This window comes from Chrysochloris asiatica, unplaced genomic scaffold (assembly GCF_000296735.1).
Source record: "Chrysochloris asiatica unplaced genomic scaffold, ChrAsi1.0 scaffold00080, whole genome shotgun sequence".
NCBI lineage: Eukaryota > Metazoa > Chordata > Mammalia > Afrosoricida > Chrysochloridae > Chrysochloris > Chrysochloris asiatica.
In genome coordinates this window covers 9194025-9215852 of record NW_006408598.1, presented here as the reverse complement: position 1 = coordinate 9215852, position 21828 = coordinate 9194025, and the positions used below count along the sequence as shown (strand labels likewise).

The 21828-nt window shown below is 40.7% G+C and overlaps 1 protein-coding gene across 2 annotated transcripts in view; it reads right to left on the bottom strand.

Moving 5' to 3' along the window:
* EOGT (EGF domain-specific O-linked N-acetylglucosamine (GlcNAc) transferase) overlaps window positions 1–21828 on the bottom strand; it is a 59284-nt gene that overhangs the window by 15366 nt on the left and 22090 nt on the right. The window contains exons 5-11 of one of the 2 annotated variants that reach the window (XM_006865636.1): window positions 21510–21614; window positions 15623–15729; window positions 10484–10587; window positions 4312–4404; window positions 3881–3952; window positions 3648–3734; window positions 3074–3142 (exon numbers count right to left, since the gene is read on the bottom strand). In XM_006865636.1, coding sequence (XP_006865698.1) covers window positions 3074–3142; window positions 3648–3734; window positions 3881–3952; window positions 4312–4404; window positions 10484–10587; window positions 15623–15729; window positions 21510–21614 — 637 coding nt within the window. The remainder of the gene's footprint in view (window positions 1–3073; window positions 3143–3647; window positions 3735–3880; window positions 3953–4311; window positions 4405–10483; window positions 10588–15622; window positions 15730–21509; window positions 21615–21828) is intronic. The other variant, XM_006865637.1, reaches the window with a different exon arrangement.

Here is a 21828-nt window from a genome sequence, read left to right as displayed (position 1 = left end):
TTAAAGTGCCAGACTGCAAAGACATTTGAACCACAAAGTTGGTGGTTCAAGCTCACCAGCTGCTCCTCAGAAACCCTATACAGGGTCGCTATGGGTCGGAACCAACTCGACAGCACTTCACAACAACAACAACATGTTTCAACACTCTGCTGTTCCCTGCAAAGGAGACTATGCAAACCCAGCTAGCAGCTCCACAGAAGAAAGACCTGGCAGTCTGTAGTCAGAATTAACACAAGAAGACCTATTTGCTCTTATAGGCAATGCTCTGGTTAAGAAAGCAGGTTCAAATCAACACTTCCTTGACTCAAAGCCCCATCCTCTCCTTACTAACTGGGTGACCTCGGGTCTGTCTTTTTCACCTCTAAGCCACCGTGTGATTGTCCAGGACACAGGACAGTAATAAAATACTTACTTCCTGGGTCTACTGGGAGGATTCCGTTTAAAGCACATTTGTGATTGCCCTGGGCTTACCAGAATAGCCCAGTCTACTCTCCAGCTTCCGTCCAGCTGATTAGTAGCCTCAATCTCACCTGAACTTTAATTCCCTTTCACCACGCAATTGAACCTATTCACCTTTCCTGGGATTGGATAAGGAGCCCTGGTGGCCTTGGGTCACTCACCAACATGTAAGCAGTTTGAACCCACCAGGCACTCTGTGAGAGCAGAAGGCAGGCTGTTTCTGTAAAGATTTATAGCTTGAAAAGTCTGTGGAGCAGCTGTGCTCTGTCTAATAGCACCCTAGAGAGTTACTAAGAGGCAGAAGCCACACAATGGCCATGCCTTTAGTTTTGGTGGTGAGATTAGAACGTGGACATCTTTGGGGATCATTATGTTGCCTGCCGCACCCCGCTTAAAATGCAATGGTTTTCCCTCACACTCAGTAAAATCCCATCCCTCACCAAGACTGATGAGGCTGTTTTGTGTGACATGATTTCAGCGCATTGCACCAACCTCTCTGAGCGCTTCTGATGCCACACCTGGCCTCTTAATATTAGCTGCAGTCATGGCTGGTGTCCCCTCTGCTTCTGGAACATCTAAATGTCAGTCCACCAGAGGACCTTTGTCCCTACCTGCAAGGCTCTTTCCTTGTCTTCATTCCTCTCACTGACCAAGTTTTACTTCAATCAGCTCCTCTTCAGCTGCGGTCCCTCTACCCTCATCCCCAGTCTCGACTGTCAAAAGCACCCTTCTGAGTTCACTGCCTAGAGTCATTTCATTTTATTTATTACTTGATTATTTCTTGTCTGACTCTCTGGAATATCATTGCTTTTTTTTGTTTTTTTTTTTTAATGCTGCTATGACCTAGTTTTAAGGCCCTGACCATAGACAGTCAGTTGTTACCCCTCTTGATCAGAAAATTAAGTCCACACCCCAACCACTTGCATTATGGGTACCATGTACCCACCTTAATTGCTCCAGGATTGTTGTTGTTATGTTGTTAAGTGCCATCGAGTCGGTTCCGACCCATAGCGACCCTGTACAGGGTTTCCGAGGGTGTAAATCTTTACGGGAGTAAGAAAGCCTCATCTTTCTCCCACGGAGCGGCTGGTAGTTTCGAACCACTGACCTTAAGGTTCGCAGCCCGATTCGTAACCACTACGCTACCAGAGCTCGCTGGTCCCTAATAACAGGGGACAACTTCTATGTCTCGAGCTCACAAAATGATTCCAATTAGCCAATCCACAAGAAGCTCACAAAACTTAGGCAACATTTTCTCACTTGCCACTCTTCAGCTCGAGTTTGCCGTTACGCTGTCCGGGAGCACAACCAGTGTGGTCTTCTCTAATTTGGAGTTCCATCAGACAGTTTTGCCTTTCATCTACTGAGTATAAAGGAGCCCGAGAATGCAATGGATAAGTGCTCCGCTGATAACTGAAAGACTGGAGATTAGAACCCACCCAGAGACTCCATGTAAAGAATGGTGGTGGTTATGTGCCATGGAATCAGTTCCGACTCACAGCGACCCTATACAGGGTTTCTGTGGCTGTAAATCTTTACAGGAGCAGAAAGCCTCATCTCTCTCCCATGGAACCACTGGTAGTTTCGAACTGCTGACCGTGAGATTAGCAGCCCAGCTCATAATCACTACACTACCAAAATCCCATGGGGTACCTGCAACCTGTCACATGGGGTCACTAAGAGTCAAAAATCAACCAGACAGCACCTAATAACACCAACAGTGTTTGAGGCAGGTCCACAAGACAGTGGGAACATCATTTAACCTCCAAAGAATCTATAGGGGTGGTGCTTATGTGCCATGGAGTCGGTTCCGACTCATAGCGACCCTGCATAGGGTTTCCGAGGCTGTAAATCTTTACGGGAGTAGCCTCATCTTTCTCTCATGGAACAGCTGGTAGTTTCAAACTGCTGACCCTGAGGTGAGCAGCCCGATTCATAACCACTACACTACCAAAGAACCTACAGCCATACTTAACATTTTATCATTATAAAATGCTCTCCTCTTGAGACCGTAAGTTCTGTGAGGACAGGGACCTTACTGTCATACTCTCTACAATAGCTCTAAGACCTATACATGCGTCAGCACAGAACAGATATTGAACACATCTTCCAATGGCAAGACTATCTTCAAGCCATGATGTTATTTGGGCCTTGCATGATGATCCCACTGATTTTTAGATAGTTTATGAATTGATGCTGTTGAAATTAGGTGGGAACTCTAAAATGTGAACCATTTCTAAGGCCCACAGCTGCTTGCTTCATCTCCACATTATTTCATTAACCATGTCCCGTGTTTGCTGCTCGCTGGCCTGGAGAGGGAATGTTTAACAATCAATGACGATGAAGGCAAGACAGAGTTATTTAAGGTCTCTAGCTCCTCTCTGAGTTGGAACAAATAAACATGTACAATAAGGATGTGCTTGTGTGGGCTGCAGGTACTTTGCTGAATTCCACTAAAAATTCAGACTCAATAAGTGAACCGTGCACACTTTTTAAAAAGTATATCCTTTCAAATGAAACTTGTAATATAACGTAAAAAAACACAAACACATATTAGTCATAGAGAGTAAATGTAAAATATGATGATATTAAAAAATGCATACCAAAAACTAACCTCATTTTGGTTTAGTATTTTCCGGTATTCTGTGCTCCGTGCAAGAATAGTGACTCGAATTTTTCCATCCTGCCATCAAAAAAAAGGCAAAATAATACTGTAAATACCAGGACAGAGGAGTGAATATCACAGGCTAAATACTGATTTTCACAATGAGATGAAACTCATTAAGGATACATTTATAGAAAGGCTGTTCAAAAACCAGATTCCTTCATGATTCTCTCAGAAAATAAAAATACATCCACTTTAGCCATAGAAGACACAACCTCTGTATTACGCTGCTTCTGATTGGCTGGATTGGTAAATTTTTTGACAAGGGTCACCTGAGGGGGGTAGGTATGACAAGAGAAGGGATAAAGGAAACAAACAAACCAAAAACAAAAATGCAAAATCTTCCAATATCCCTTAGCTTCTCTTTCATGGGTTGTTGACACCTGATTTCAGATCAGTTCAGGTTAGAAAACATTAACACAAGACAGGAAACAATGTTCTCTGTTTCTTTCTTTATCTGTTATTGATTTTTACTGGGGCTGAAAAGTCCTGCTCCCCTCAGAACCAATAATGCATTCATTACCTTGGGTCCTTCTTGTGTGATGTTCAGTCTGTATAACACATGCTGGGAAAAAGCCCTAAATAGTCCAGTATTTTGACAGCCCGATATCTAGAATCAAAGCAACAGGTCATAATAGAATCAGTACGTCTGCCTTGCTATTTAAGATGTTCTTGAGTTACATATAAATGTTATCCTAGACTCTGTCAAGAATAAATTCTATATATATGAACGTTTACAATAGACAAAATGCTTACCAGAGGGGTATTATAGAACAGCCCATATCTCATGCGGGGGAGTAGCGAAAATACAGCTTCTTTAAAACATACCTGAGAGTGAAGACATTTGACAAGATCAGAAAACACAATCTACACCTTTGGCACCTAAGTTACACTTTACAATGACAGAAAATGATCTTCAAGCAATCTCTATTTTGCATGAAGACATTTTGAACAGCAAGCCATTTCACTCAAGGGGAATGAAATTCCTATTTGGGGAGGAGCTCTGAAAGGGAGTTTTTAAATGTTACATGATTAATAGCCATGAGGACTCTAGTTGTAAAAAAGTAAACGAAGAAGCCAGAAATCAATAGCAATGGCTAATACCTACTCATATTAAATATTTATTTTATGAGTGAATCATCTGCACATGACAGCTTTTATAGATATTTCAGTAAAGTCTGCAATACCCTTTTGGAATCGTAAGTCTTCAAATGTACAACATCGTAATCAGTAAACGCTTTCCATGTGTCGGAGAACAGGTCACCATAGCCATAGGAACTCTGCAGATGAAAATAAATCAGAGAAGCGTAGTAGTAAAGGAGACAACTTGGCTTTTCAAAGATGCAACACATCGCCTGCCTGACTTAGTTGGTCAGTGTTAAGAATTAGTCATCCTAAATGAGCTCATAAAACCCACATTTAAAAAAATGGTTTTCTCTCTGATTTATCATCTGGGGTCTGATCAAGTGCCTAATCTGATAAAATATCATGAGAAATAATCATTACAATTAAAAGCCTGTCGTGTTGTTAGGGGTCCTCAAGACAGTTGTGACTCATAGTGGCCCTGTGTACAACAGAATGAAGTTCTGTCTTGTTCTGTGCCACCCTCATAAGAATTGCTATGTTTGAGCCCGTTGGAAAAGTCACTGTGTCAGTATGTCTCCTTGGGGGTCTTCCTATTTTGCATTGACCCTCCACTTCACCAAACATGGTGTCCCTTTCCAGGGACTAGTCCTTCCTGAATCAAACAACATATTGCATTAGGCAAACCTGCTGCACAAGACCTTTTGAAAGTGCTGAAGAGCAAAGATGTCAGCTTGAGGACTAAGGTGTGCCTGACCCAAGCCATGGTATTTTCAATAATCTCATATGCATGCGAAAGCTGGACAGTGAATAAGGAAGACCACAGAAGAATTGATGCATTTGAGTTGTGGTGTTCGAGGACAATATTGTAAGTGCCATGGGCTTCCAAAAGAACCAATAGATCTGTTTTGGAAGAAGTGCAGCCAGAGTGCTCCTTGGAGGCCAAGATGGCCAAACTTCGTCTCTCGTACTTTGGATAGATTGTCAGGAGGGACCAGTTGCTGGAGAAGGATGTCATGCTGGGTAAGGTGGAGGGTCAGAGAAAAAAAGGAAGACCCTCAATGAGAAGGATTGGCCAAGTGGCAGCATCGATGGACTCAAGTGTGGCAGCGGTAGTGAGGTTGGCCCAGGATTGGACATTGTTTCGTTCTGCTGTGCATGGGGTCGCTATGAGTCGGTTCCGACTCAACGGCACCTGACAACAACAACAACAACAACAACAACAACAACAAGTCCTTCCTGATAACATGTCCAAAGTATGAGACGTCAATCGTGTCATCTCCCTTCTAAGGAGCATCCTGGCTGGACTTCTTGGAACACACATCTGTTTATTGTGGTCATCCACACTATAGTCAGTATTCTTCACTACTACCATAATTCAAAGGACTCAGTTCTTCAGTTTTCCTTCTTCACTGTCCAGCCTTCAACACGCCGATGACACAACTGAAAATACTTTGGCTTGGGTCAGGTGCACCTTAGTTGTCAAAGTCACAACTTTGCTTTTTAACACTTTAAAGAATTCTCTTGCAGCAGATTTGCCCACTGCAATATGTCATGTGATTTCTTGCCTGCTGCCACCATGGGTATTTACAGATCCAAGTAAAATAAAATCCTTGAAAATTTCAAACTTTTCTCCAATTATGTTACATATTGGTTGTAAAGATTTTGTTTTATGTGGCATTGTAATCCATACTAAACGCTGTAGTGTTTAATTTTTATCCAAAAATGATCTTCATCCAAACAGGCTTCAAATTCTCTTTGCTTTCAGGAAGCAAGGTAGTGCCATCTGCATATCACAGGTTGTTAATGAGCCTTCCTCCAATCCTGATGCTAAACTCTTATTCAAATAGCCCAGCTTCTGGGATTATTTGCTCAGAATACAGACTGAATAAATATGGTAAAAGGATACAACCCTGATATCACACACAAGTAAAATTATGCTGAAGGGCATTCAAAACTAGTTGCAGCAGCAGTACATAGACAGGGAGCAGCCAGAAATTCAAGCTGGATTCACATGAATATGTAGACCTATGGAAACCATTATAGATGTCAGATGAATCTTGGTCAAAGGCAGAGTATACCAAAAAATGTTAACTTGTGCTTTATGGACTATCAAAAGGCATTTGACTCTGTAGATCATAACAAACTATGGACAACACTGCAAAGAATGAAAATTCTAGAACACGTAAGAATGCTCAAGAGAAACTTGTACACAGACCAAGGGGCATGTTCGAACAGAAGGGGACACTGAAAAGTTTAAAAATCAGGAAAAGTGTGAGCCAGTGTTATATCCTTTCTCCATACTTATTCAATCTGTATGCTGAGCAAATAATCTGAGAAGCTGGGTTCTATGAAGAACATGGCATCAGGACAGGAGGAAAACTCATTAACAACCTACGATATGCAGATGATACAACCATGCTTGATAAAAGTGAAGACTTAAAAATATTTACTGATGAAGATCAAAGACCACACACAGCCTTTGGTATGGGTTGCATCTCAAGGTAAAGAAAACAAAAATCCTCAGTACATTTATCACATCAGGATAAATGGACAAAAGATTGAAGTTGTCAAATACTCCATTTTGCTTTGATCTAAAATCAACCCTCATGGAAGCAACAATCAAGAAATCAAACAATGTACATATAGCATTAGTCAAAACTGCTGCAAAAAGACCTCTTTAATGTGTTAAAGAAAATGATGTTAGTTTGAAGACCTGGCACAAGCCATGGTATTTTCAAATCTCTCACACGCATACGAAGGTGGACAATGAAAAGGGAAAAACTTAGGAGAATTAATGCATTTGAGTTATGGTTTTGGAGAAGAATACTGAAAGTACCATGGACTGTCAGAAGAACAAACAAATCTGGCATTGATAAATTACAACCAGAATGCTTCCTGGAAGCGAGGAAGGTAAGACTTTGTCTTTTATATTTTAGATATGTTGTGAGAAGTGATCAGTCCCTAAAAAAGGACATCATGCTTGGTAAAGTAGAGAGTCCGCAAAAAAGAGGAAAACCTCTAATGAGGTGGACTGGCATATCTAGAGCAGGGTCAGTCAGTGTTTCAGTCTATTGTACTCAGAGTTACTGTGAGTTGGAGCCAACTGGAAGGCACGTAACAGCAACAACAGCCTCATTCAACCTGTGATATGCTTGGGGTCTAAATAGCAGACCAATCTGGCAGAAGTGTCTGTGTAGAAACTTTGGGCAAGTTCCTAGCAAAGTTCTCCCTGACCAAGATTCAAGTTTCAAAAGGATGAGGCGAAATGAGTAGTAGAGAAAGATAACATCAGGATGCCATCCTTATCGACTAAGTCTACCTGCCCATAGATGGAAGGTCCGAATGATGGTCAGGCTGCCCTGGCATCACAAAGCCAATATCTGAGTAGGCAAGGATCCTCAGGGTGGCCATTGGCATCCTATTATTTCATCCCAGTGGGCACAGAGAAGGGCTGGGTTGTTGAAGCAGGCTCCATCTAACTTAGACAAGTTGAGGAAGACATGGAAAAGTTAACAACAAGGTACAGAGAAGCTTCAATGTATCTGAAGACACTCTGTCCACAGGTTCTGCAGAGGTTTTTACAGAAGCCAATCACCAGGTCTTTCTTCCATGGTCCCAGGAGATGGGTTTGAACTGACGATGTTTAAAGGAGTAGTCAAGCACAAACCACTGTGCCACCCATATAATTCAACATATGTCTTTATGGCCACAATCAAAACACACAAGTTGGCATGAAGCATGTACCAGCTCTGGGTGTGCTGGAGCCAACGCTAAGGATGATACCTTCCTTGTGTGGTGTCAGAATAGAAGCGTGCTCCACAGGACTTTCAATGGATGAATTTCTAGCAGACCACCACCAGGTCTTTCCTTTGAAGTAGACTCAAACTGCCAACATGTCAGCTAGCATGTTACCTGTTTGTCCCCTAGAAGTTTATAAGGTGACAACAAAGCCCTGTCCTTTCATACCACCTGGACTCCCCCCTCTCACAGAGCCTCAACTTCCTGGCTGTAAAATAAGTTAATAAAACTGCTAATCCATAGAGACTTGTGGGCATTCAATGAGATCACACCAAGTATAATTTTAAAAAAAGAAAAAGGTAAAAACACCCCTGAATTTGTCATTCCATGCTTCTGAGAGTTGGTGGTGGTGACCTAGATGTACCTACACAAAAAGAAGAGAAACACTGCTGTTCCCTTGTCTCATAGAAACAGTTCCAAGAATCAAACTTTGTCAGCAAAACTGGAACTGAAGAGGGAAATGTAAATACACACAAAGAAGGAAGTCCAATGAAAGCAAAGACGCCAAGAATTATAGGACTCGCTTTCGTCAGACTTCAAATGAAACGCAAGGTCTCTGGACCAAGGGTAATGAAAATCTTTCGGCATAGCTCTTCCGAGAGCCCCAGATCTGTGAAAAAAGCGTTAACAGAACCATTTCTGCAGAAAGATCTGACCTTCCGCTAACTATCTCAAGAAATAAAGACAGCATGTGTTAAGCAGGTATCAAGGCAGCATTGCTTAGGATTTAAAGACGCTGGCTATGTAAATTACATGGGGACTGGGAAATACCCTGTTTGGGTTTCACTGTGGGCTTCACTGTGTGTCAGCCACTCTGTGGGACACAGATGAGATTGTCTGCTCACGTCAAGATGTGCAGCCCGGGAAACCCTGTACAGGGTTGCTATAAGTTGGAATCCACTCAATGGTAAAGAGTGTGCTTTATTCCTGTTACTAGGTGTGTCTCTTGCAAAGATCCTGGGAGTTCTGCCAACGGAGTTATTCCAGGAGACAGCGGCCCCAGAGGAATATGGGGCTCTGTAGACAAAGCAGCTTCTGTATCTATCCAAGTGAATCCCATCTCCTTGTATCTGAGCTGACCTGTGCTTGGTGGGCTGCTGGAAAGACTGCCACCCCACCCCCCCCAAAGAAATGTCCACTGGTGCCCTCCTGCTGCCAAGCTGTGGTTCCCTTTTCATTCTGAAAAGACTCACACTGAGGTGGGGCCTCTTAGTCTCTTGTATGAGTCAGAATGTTTAACTAAGCCTTAGATGACCTTTTGGTGACTATTCCAACTTCCCAGTGTTAAAGCAACTTCTCTGGTGTACACTTGGAACCAGTGTACACTGGTTCTAATCACCATCCTTGTCATTATTTAGAGTGTACTTACTGTTCACAAGGTTAATCTTGAAAATGGCACTGAGGTTGATACTGTAAGTCTCCTATTTCAGAGATGAAGATACTGAATCACAACCTGGGGTTACTTCGGGACAGAGGGGACAAGATATAGAAATAAGAAGGGAAAAGTAAGCGAGGAGGAAAAAGACTATGAAGACGAGTAGAAGGAGAACAAGGACCAAAGATAGCACTCAAAACAAAGACGCTATTAAAAAGAAAAAGACATGCTGTGTGAGTCAATTTCTACTCATGGCAACCATGGCGTTACAGAGAAAAACTATTCAGTAGGGATTTCTTGGCTATAATGTTTATGTGAGCTGACGACCAGGTCTCCCATGGTACTGCTGGGTGAGTTACAACTGCCAAGCTTTAGTTGATGTTAAGCGCCATCAAGTCGATTCCGACCCACAGTGACCCTGTACAGGGTTTCCTAGGAGCAGCTGGTGAGTTTGAACCGCCGACCTTGCAGTTCAAACAGCTTTGCAGTCTGGCGCATGAACCCCCAGCACCACACCAGGACTCCTTAGGTTAGTAGTTGAATAGAAATACATGCATTTACATACCAACTTAAGACATGCCCTGTATCATGAGCTCGAACTCACAGCACAATTTGGCCTGAAGTAGGTAAATAGCAACAGGAAAGTTGTTGCTGAGCAAAGGCAGACAAGGTAAAGCAAGAGACCAAACAGGAAGAGAGACAGGCAAGCTCTTCAAACAAAGAGGTAAGTGAATAACAGTTTCCACAGGGGAAACCCTGTACAGGGTCGCTATGGGTCGGAACCGACTCGACGGCACTTAACAACAACAACAACCTCAGGTGAACATTGAGCATAGTGGTCTTAGGAACTCTACCTTCCCAAAGGAGAAAAGAAATCTCCCACTGCATCATTCTAACATCTGTAGAACAAAGGTGCACACATACATGCCCCCACAAACATGTATGTGTACATGTAAATACACATCTATACGACTTGCATGTGTGTGTGTGTATATCCTTAAATGTGCCTGCCTTAAATTTTCTGTTCTATCACATTCCCATCACACATTTATAGACCAAGGCAAAGGCAGCATGGAAGCAGTAAGCACATTCTTACTTACTGTGTCCCACATCACGATGTACACGTCTGTACTGAATGAGTTGTTAACATGCTGAGTAATATAAAGATTCAGAAAGTCACAGAAGTGGTGATACATGTTTACACCTAGTGTTGGGGGAAGAAAATCAATCACATTAATAAACCCAAAACCGCAAACAACTAAGACATTTTTTCTTAACATCATCTATTTATAGTTTGATAGATATTTTTTAGGTGAAATAAATGGACAAAGAATAGTTCATCCAAATACAGTAAGCTCTCAGCAGAGGTTGTCCTCAATTTACAGATTGTTCAGGCTCAAAGGGTCACTTTAAAATTTAAGTTAGAAATTAAGAATGAATTATCTCATATAAGTTAAGTGCAAATGATCGCTAAGTTTCTAGAAAAGAAAACAACATAAGTCTATTAACTCAAGATAGGGTAAAACTTTAAGACCATGAAGATTAGTCATTATTTTTTACTATATTAGTTTTTAAAAATCAATAAAGCAACATCTGTTTATTGTAGAAGTATTTAAAAAAATAAAAATAAAAGACAATGGTGGCAACTAATAACATTTTGGCATTTAGAATTCCTGTCTTTTTTTTGCCTATTTAATCAGTGTTTACAGCATGGATTCTTGGGAAAACGTTAACCAGCTATCATTTAAAGCAGCTGAGTGGGTTATCCTCTAACTGAAAGACTATGGACTCTGGGGTCAGAAGAAACACAGTGAGTTCCAGCTCAACCATTCATGAAAAACAGGTTTGCTAAAGTCCCTCCATTCAGCTTCTCTACTAGAAACAGAAAATAGTTACACCTAACTGCCAGCTTCATGTAACAATTCCAGTTATAATGTGTTGAAAAGTTCCCAGCCCAATGCCTAGTATATTGCAGATCTTTAATGAAGACCAGCTAGATCTCCCAAGGTCAAATACACTAGAGTAAACTGTAGTTCATACGACTGCACATAAATGTGTCTTTGAAAAGAAAGAAAATATGTTTTCTCGCAACTTATGGATCCAGTCACCTAGTATTCAACCTGGAAATGTGCATATCTAAATGCAGAGTGCGGTGGCTCCACACGCTAAGCGCTGGATTGCAAACTCCATTTGCCGCTCCGCAGAAGAAAGATGAGGCTTTCTGTTCCCTCAAAGATTTAAAGCCTCAGACCCCCTGTACAGCGTTGTCATGAGTCAGACCCGAGTCCTCGGCACTTAAAAACTGAATATGGGGCAAGGAGTCCCTGGTGGTGCACATGGGTAATTCGCTTAGCTGCTAACAACAAGATGGAAGTTTGAGTCTACACAGAAGTTCCTAAGAAGAAACGCCTGGTGATCCACTCCCTCCCAAAAAATAACAAACATAAAAATCCAGCCATGGAGAACCCTACAGAGCACTGTTCTATTTTGACACTGATGGGATCTCCATGAACGAACTTAGGTAAATCCACAACTGCTGGAAACGGGCTGTAATTCTGAGGACTGATATTTAAATATTTAAATCAGAGTTATTTTAAAAGATACAAATGTTGATTCAAAGAAAAACAGTGACGCTCAGAAGCAGAAATCACACTATCAATTGACACTGTCTCACTGTGAATAAACACTGTGCACCAGAAAATACAAGTAAAAAAATACTCAGTTCTTTTTAGACTGGTATTTTTGATGAAGATTTCCATCGGTTCCATTCCGCACACAGAAAAATGCTGGCCAAGGTTATGTTTTCAAATAAACAAGAAAAAAGAAAGGTCTAGTACAACACATCTCTGTTTCCTAGATTAGCCACACAGCACACATTAGGTTTGTTACATGTTGTTCAGTGAATGCATTATCTCTACCGAGGCACGAAGGACACATAAAATAGTGCTTTGTGCTACAGGGATTCATAAGCAAGAGAGAAAACACAGGCTCCAACACCAAGAAATGAGTCTCCTCACTCATTCTACCAAGGTAAGAGTTAATATGAAAAGGAAAATTGAACGACAATCTAAATTAGAAGAAAAAAAGTAAGAGTTATGAATAGCGCATGTCCACACAAACCTTTTATTCCTTCCTACTTTGCATAATTTCTCCATAAGTATCTACATAAATTTAACAGCTCACGTGTATTGAAGGCAGATCAGTGTTTTCTTTGTCTCCTTTAAAATTTGCATATTTAAGAAATGAGTCAGGACCTCTTAAATAGCATTCTTACTTTCTCTTTATTTCACAAACCTAAACTTGTCTGATTTCTGTTCCTAATACTTTGTAACATAAGAATTATGACTTCAGAAGGCAGAGCACATTAAAAATATGATCAATAAATTATAGCCATTCTGAAATCCTCATGACAGAGCACACTATAATTCACCGTAAATCCAGCCTCTCATGAATTTTGATACGAGGTAGCATAGTCATTTCTGTCTCTGCTAATGAGAGAAAAAATGTAGTAAGATCTGTGTTTCTCCTTTCCAGGGAACTACTTCACAAAGTATTATCTATGCCTGCAATGTACAAGCTATGGACATATACAGAACATTTGGGGCTGAGGAGGTTAACTTTTTTGTCAAGAAGATTCAGCATTCACCATCGAATCCTTCACTATTCCAAGTTGAGGCTTGAATTTTTTCTTCTGTTCTTTCAGCTTGAGAAATGCTAAGCGTGTTCTTCCTTTTTGATTTTCTAACTCCAGGTGTTTTTTTCCACATTTCATTATAATACTGGACTCTGTCTTTTCGAGTTTCCTTTTGAAATTTTCTGTTCATCCTTTTACCTCCTCATCAAGAAATCAAACAACATATATTGTATTAAGCAAATCTACTGCAAAGACCTCTTAAAAGTGTTAGAGAGCAAAGAGATCACAAGACAAAAGTGTAACTGACTCCATGGTGTTTTTCATGTTTTTCTCAACAAAGATAGAGATATTCCCATAAATCCTAGTAAGTCCCAGTCATCCTGATGGTATGACTACAGAGGTCAGTATGGATCATAAGCACTGATTTTCCTAGAGCATAACTGTCCAGATGAACTTTCTGTGATGATAGAAATGTTCTATTCTGCACTGTCCACAAGGAATCCCTAGTCCGGTGAGGCTACTGGGCACTCGCAATGTGATTGGGCAACTGAAATGTTATTTAAAATTGAAATCTAAATTGCCATAGATGACTACTACCATACTTGATAACAATGCAGCCTGAAAGCATTCCTGACGATTGTTATGGGATCGACATTCAAACCAAGTTGGATAAGTCTAGAACGTGCAGAGGCAAAAATAACATCGGTGCCTCTCATTTCTTTTCCTTTTAAATGACTTTTTTTTTAAGTTTTTATTGTGAACTGAGTGAGAGTTTACATAGAACATCGGCTTTCCACCATCGTTTCAATGCAATGATTACAATCTCCTTTGTGCATCATCAAATGACTTTTTAAAAGAATTTCCTATGAGTAGTTCATCAACTATTCAAGAATAAGCATTATTAGTGGTGATTACTGACTTCTACTAGTTCTAATGAAATAACTTTTAAATGTGGCATATTCAAAAGTTTTCAATTGCAAAACTGAGTACGTTTCTTGCTTTTAAGTAGGTAAACGTCCTTATAATTCATGTATTTGAGTACTAACACTGTTATTATGCAAAGTGATAACTGTCAAAGCATCATGTCATTAGAATTAAGAAGACTTCTCTGAAGAAATATTTAGATTGCATCAACTAAGCTTTGGCAAGGAAACGTTTGCTGTATGTATTAATCACCGCAGTGCCTGACACTACCAGGGCAGATGAAGTATCTGTTAACTCTCTCACAAGGTTACTTGGAGCTAAGGTCTTATCTGCCACACAGCTACTACAGAAGGGGATTTCAGGATGATCACACTGGGTGCTGGGTTATTTATTAGGTCAGGCATCTTCATGCTCCTTGAGGAAAGGACCATTCCAACGTGGCAAAGCTAAACTCTGACAGAAGACTTGTTCCCCCAAAGGTCTTCCATTCCTTCAGTTGCCCATTCAAAGTATTTTCACGGATCCCCTCTGATGTGCTAAGCACTGTGTTCTGAGTTGGAGTCATACAGAAAAATTCAAATACTGTTACTTGTCTCAGGAAGGAGCTCTGGTAGCATACTGGTTATGAATATAACCTCAGGGTCAGCAGTTTGAAACCTCCAGAAGAAAGATGAGGCTTTCTGCTCCCGTTAAAGATTGACAGCCTCGGAAACTCTATACAGGGTCACTATGGGTTGGAACCGACTCCACGGCACACTACCACCACCATCATTTGTCTTGGGGAAAGTAACAGTCTGATGGGGAAAATAAATAATCAGCTAAAAATTGAAAAAAATAACAGTAATACACAGCAGTACTAACTTCCAGGAGATTCTGACTTTGCCTAAAGACATGGGCACTACAGAATAAATTTTGCCAGAGAGACCATGGTACTCCTTTCCTACCCACAGTAGGCCAACCAAACCCAAACCCACTGCGGTTGACTCAATTTCCACTCATAGCAACCCCACAAAACAGAGAACTGCTCCCCACGGTTTCCAAGGCTGTTTGAATCTAAACTTGCGGTCAGCGGCCCACCATTTAACCCACCAAGTCACTAGGGCACCTTCTCATGGAATACATGTGGGTTCTAACTTCAAAAAATGTCTAGTGAAGCTATTTATATTAAGTAATTCAAGAAACCCTAAGGTGTGAATTTTGTTACAAAAGGTGTTTGTATAATAACTTCTTCTCTCATGTTTGATTTTACTTAAGTGGTTTTCTATAAATATGCTAATTTGTCTGATACCTAAGAAACAAAACAATGGGAAACTCAAACTAGTTCATTTATTTCTCAGAATAAAACAAAAAACGTCATACTAGTCCCAAAAAGGTTAAATGCTGTCAAGTCAGTTCCGACCCATAGCAACCCTGCATAGGGTTTCCAAGGAACAGCTGGTGAGTTTGAACTGTTGACCTTCAGGTTCAAACCGATTTTGCAGTCCAGCACATTAGCTCACAGCACGACACCAGGATATCAATACATACAATATTTCTAAAAGGACAGGTTGAATAACATGATGAACATAATTAATGTTACTTAACTGTATATATGAAAAACAATAAGATGTCAAACATTTTGTTATGCATATATTTACCACACAAAGTCTTACCAATAATAAGTAACAAATTGATATCTCACCTGCATCAAATTTCATGAAATAGGTGGGCTTCTCAATAACAATGTCACATTTTCCATCCTCTATAGGTCTGAAGTTAAGCTGAGTATAGCTTTGTAGCTCAGCAAACCTAGAAATATGAATTGACATATGCTTTCAAAGTGATTCTCCCAAACTTCCTATTTCAACATTGTAAGTTAGGATGTACTTATTAGGAAGACTTTGTTTCCAGCATGCATGACAGTCCTACGAAGACACCTATAATTTCTCAAATTTATTGACAATTCTATAACTTGATATTTTAATGGTGAGATCAGAAACAAAAATAATTTAAAATTCAGCCTAACATGCAAGATAATCAAGCTGGGAACTTTCTAGGCAAAGAAGAATTTACACAGTGAGTTAGTCAAACAATCTACTAGCAAAATGGGATAGCCCAGTTAAGCACTAAACTGCTAACCAAAAGGTGGGAGGTTTGAATCTATCCAGAGGCACCTCAGAAGAAAGGCTTGGCAATCCATTTCCAAGTGATCAATCACTGAACACCCTGTGGAGCCGAGTTCTACTGTGACCCACAGAGTTAGCATGAGTTGAAATTAACTTCACAGCAATTGGTACAGAGAAAAGATTCAAAAAGGTTTTCTTTAATCTGACAAGGCTCAGAGGGAAACCGCTGATGGGGACAAAGATGGCTGTTCAACAGTCATCTAGAGCTTGAGAAACACAGCAAACAGCTAAGCTTCACAAGGAGAAAAGAAAATCAATTTCTCAGAAAACATCTTTAGAAGCCACATGATACCATTTTCTTCCCTATAAAAGAAGACAGGCACAAAACATGTGTTACAGGTTGAAAACTGTGTCTCTCCAAAATACGTATTGTAAATCTTAAGCCTACACTTGTGGATGGAGTCCTAGTGTGGCACTATAGGATAAGCACTCAAACACAAGGTCGCTATGAACTGCACGATCAGTGGTTCAAACTCACCAACTGCTCCTCAGAAACCTTATCTACAGATCACTATGAGTCGGAATTGACTCACCAGGTACTCACCACCACCACCTCTTGTGGTTATAATGCCATTTGGAATAGGGTTAGCTAATGAGGTAATGTTAGTGTAGGGTGTGCCTTTAACCAACCTCTCTCTCTCTCTCTCTTTTTTTTTTTTTGGTTTAATAAAGTTTTATTTTTCCCTTGTTTGGTTGGACCTGTTCATGCATCTTCATCAGCAGCTGGGGCACCCCACCCTTTGTGGTTTTGGTGTAAATTACTTGAACTCTGTGTTTTGAAACCAGCTTGGTAAGTCCTTTACTAAACAGTTGCTGAAGGTCTGCCCTGGCCAGGAAACTGTGAATCTTCAGTCTCTCAGAGAAAACAGCTAGTGTTCTAAGTTTATAGTTGGGAACTTCCTTACAGAGCTTGTCATACGTGGCTTTGTCAAACAAGACAAGGTTATTGAGCTTCTCCTGGACTTTCCCTTTGGACACTTCTTTGTAGGCTTGTCCCCAGATTTATTCACTGGCCTTTTGTCTTTCTTGACCAACTTTCCAGCATCTTCCTTTTTCTTGTCATCTTTGGGCGGCATCATGAAGCTCGGAGAGCAGCTACAGCTGCAGCCTAGCTAAGATGTCACACAAAAAGCCAATCTCTTTTGAGATATAAAAGAGCAGATGGAACAAGAGAGCCACCAAGCAAGGATGGAGAAGGCAAATGCCATGCCACATGACAATCATCAAGAAGCTAAGGAAGAAAAGCTGAAAACAAACAAGGACCTTCCCCCAGAGAGAGCCTTTTCCTAGAAACAGCAGCCCCCCGAAGTGTGAGAAAATACATTTCTGTTCATTGAAACCAGCCATCTGTGATCTTTTTATCATAGCAGCACTATATAACTGAGACAACATTGTACCAAAAGACAGTGAGAATTAGTATAAAGATCCTTGTAACTCTTCATCCTGGAGATCATATCTGATACAAAGCAATCAAATATATACTTTCAAAACACAATGCTGAAATATTGTTGTTGTTGTTAAGTGCCATCGAGTCAATTCTGACCCATAGTGACCCTGTATAGGGTTTCCAAGAAGCAGCTGATGAGCTTGAACCGCCAACCTTACAGCTCAAACAGCTGTGCAGTCTGGTACATTAACCCACAGTGCCACACCAGGACTCTGAAATATTAGGGTAATTGAAAAAAATATATCCACAAATAATGTGCTTAATTTCCCTCCCCTTGAATGTCAGCTGGGTTTAGTGATTTGCCTCTGAAGAACAGAATATGGCAGAGTTAGGTGACAGATAGGATGAAGCTTACATCTGGGGCATGTTCTCTCTCTCTTAGATCACACGTACTTGAGAACTCAGTCACGATGTTGTGAGGAGGATTAGGTTGAAAGAACTGAAGCCTTTGCCCAATGGCAGAAAGGAGTTGAGGCTGACAGCAATATGAGAAAGCTTCAAAGCAGACGCTCCAGCTCCAGTTGAGCCTGGAGAAGTCTGTAGCCAAAAGCATGGCAGCAACTTTGCAAGAGACCCTGAGTCAGTACCACAAAGTTACGTTGCTCCCACACACATCCTGACCATCAGAAACTGCCTGAAATAAAATAAACGCATGCTGCTTTCAGTTGCTAAATTATGGAGTCATTTACTGTGCAGTAATAGGTCACTTGGAGCCCTGGTGTGGTGCTGCAGGATAAGGCACTGGACCGCAAGGTTGGTGGTTCAAACCCACCAGCCGCTCCTTAGAAACCCTGTACAGAATTACTATGAGTCGGAACCGATTCGATGGCACTTAACGACAATAGGTAACTAACACGAATATGTTGTTGCTTGTCAATTCATTTCATTGAAGGTCTCCCTCTTTTTCACTACCCTCCACTGTACCAAGCATAGTGACCTTCTCCAGAAACACTAGTCCCTCTGACAACATGTCCAAAGGATGTGAGATGAAGTCTTGCCATCTGTGTTTCTAAACAGCACTCTGGCTGTACTTTTTTCTACACACATTGGTTTGTTCTGGTGCATTTGTCCACGGTGTATTCAATATTCTTTGACAACACCGTAATTCAAAGGCATCAATTCTTCTCCAGTCTTCCTTATTCATTGTCCAGCTTTCACATAACTATGACACCACTGACAAAAATATAGCTTGGGTCAGGTGTATATTAGTGCTTAAAATGACACTTCAGCTTTCCAATACTTTATATAGTAGGGATGACCACGTAGATCAAGAAATCAAAAGGTACCTGGAACTAAAATGGCCCACTTGAACGCAGGCAAGACTTACCACAAAAGCAAGTTATGTCAAATTAGATAATGCACCTCACACTGTAAAGTTCTATACTGTTGTTGTTGTTAAGTGCCATCAAGTCGGTTCCAACTCATCGGGAACCTATATAGGGTTTCTGAGGAGTGACTGGTGAGCTTGAATCGCTGACCTTGCAGTCCAGCTCATTAACCTCACAGTACCACACCAGGACTCACTACTAGCATATGGTAATACATCTGTAGATTACTGTCCTGAATGGTTTGCTTAGCACAAATGTTCTTGTTGCTTTCAAGTGCGTCTGAGTTAGGTCCAAGTCATAATATCCCTCTCCAGGGTTTCCAAAGAGTGATTGGTGGGTTTGAACCACTAACTTTGTGGTTAGCAGTCCAGTGCTTAGCGCCAGATCATGAATATTCAACCTAAAAAAAGAGCATAATGTAAGAGTACTCTAGGTGACTTTCAAGAGGCAGCAAGAGGGATACAATCTGTATTCTGACTGTAGTGGTGGTTACAGGCATATGATGGTGTTGTTAAGTGTTCTCAAGTAGGTCCTGACTTCTAGCGACCCTGTATAGAGTTTCCAAGGAGCAGTTGATGGGTTTGAACCAATAACCTTGTTGCTAACAGTCCAGTGCTTATCCTACAGTACTGCACCAAGACTCCTTCAGGCATCTTGTTAGGTGCCATCAAGTCAGTATCAACGCATAGCAACCGTATGCACAACAGAACGAAACAATGCGCGATCCTGGGCCAACCTCACTATTATTGCCACACTTGAGCCCATTGATGCTGCCACTTGGCCAATCCATCTCACTGGGGGTCTTCCTCTTTCTCTCTGACCCTCCACCTTACCAAACATGATATCCTTCTCCAGTGACTGGTCCCTCCAGACCATATGTCCGAAGTATGAGAGATGAAGTTTGGCCATCCTGGTCTCCAAGGAGCACTCTGGCTGCACTTATTCCAACACAAACAGATCTGTTGGTTCTTTTGGTAGCCCATGGCACTTTCAATATTCTCCTCCAACATCATAACTCAAAAGCATCAATTATTTTATGGTCTTCCGTATTCACAGGCATGTAGCCAGTGATAAAAGTTTCATGTAACCTTTAATAACTGTTGGTTGTTGTTTTTGCACAATTATGGGGTTTATTAGGGAAGTGAACAGGGTACAATTCTGGATTAAAATCAACTCAGAATTCAGCAATTCTCCAGCCAGGAAAGCCTCTTGTCTGCCAAACTGCAGACATGCCGCACTCTTGTCTTTGACCTCTCAGCCAAGTGGTCTCTTGGCCTCTGCCCAACTCAGGTAAGTGTTAAAAAGTTCTTTTAGCCTGTTTGTGAATGCCCAAAGGGCACAAAATAACTGTTAAAATCTGACTGTACATAATACAAGTGAAATCAAAATTAGTTTTGTAAAAATAATGAACCTAAGCCAGTTTTCTGATTTGATTACTGTACTACGATTATGTAAGATAAGGGCTAAGGGATGGGCACCTTTTAAAAACCTTATGTGAGTCTAAAATTATTTTTAAATAAAAAGTTAAAAAGAAAAGTATCCTAATTCCTTTGTTCTGGCAATGATAAATTTCTCGATATACCATACAATTTGTTTAATATTAAAAATCTTTTCAATAAGAATGTGGCTTTCAATTTACATAGAATTCAAAAAGCTGATCAACGTGTTAACAGGTAGCATTGGCCTTTGGGGACAAGGAGGGAGAGGTGCTGGAAATGGGCCCAGAGTGCTGATGATGGTCTGCCTTTTGAGCCAAGTTATGGAATCCTGGTCTGGCACCATAGGATAGCTACTGAACTGCTAACCTCAAAGGAGGTGGTTCAAACCTATCAGCTGCTCCTCAGAAACCGTATACAGGGTCATCGTGAGTCACAATCAAACTGACAGCACTTAATATCAGTTATATTGGTAAGTTCTCTTTTTCATAATTCAAACTGCACACGTTGCTGTATGTTTGCTATATACACCAGTAAATGTACCTTTACAAAAAAAAAGTATTCCCCAAATATATGTAACAATCACAAGGAGTCAAAAATTCATTTTAAACTGATTTTTCTTCTTTCATTAGCAAACAGTACCATATTTTGATGTTGTTGATTACTGATTATTGATAACTGTCGTCAAGTTGATTCCAAATCATAGTGGCCTGGCGGTTAGCAGTCCAGTGAAGATTTTACAGTGCCAAACCAGAATTCCATAGCTTACTGCTAATATTTTGTGGTGGTGGTTATGTGCCATGGAGTCAGTTCCGACTCATAGTGATCCTATACAGGATTTCTGAGGCTGTATATCTTAACAGGAGCAGAAAGCCTCATCTTTCTCCCGCAGAACAGCTGGTAGTTTCGAACTGCTGACTTTGCGGTTCACAACCCAATTAGTAACCACTATGCTACCAACTCGATGGCACTTAACAACAACAACAATGCTACCAAAGCTCCTTAAGTATAGCTTAAATCAGATATCACTAAGGAAGTCCAACTGCGACATTCATTCTCCAGAAGTGCAGAGCAAATCATCTACAAATTAAGTAAAACATTTTCCATGTGACAGTCCTTATCAAAATTTCAGAGTCCTAAAAATCAAGGCAAACAATTTAGAAACATATGTTAAACAAAAATAAAATCTTACCAAGACTGCAAAGGACTTTTACGCTGACCTTCAGACATCAATGTATGAACATCAAGTTTACAGTGCCCTCCAATTTCACCACTCTGGAAGAAATCTTCCTTAAACCTAGTTTATAATAAGAAGTTAAATTCAGAAAACGTTTTGATGACTCAGGCTTATGGATTGTAACTAATGTGATGTAGTGAATTACTTCACATGGCTTTTCTAGCCATAACAGATTCTAGCCTGTTAGCTGTTCAAAGTCACTAGCCATCCCTTGGAAGCCCTATGCAGGGTTGTGATGAATCATAACTAACCAGACGGCACTAAACAACAACAA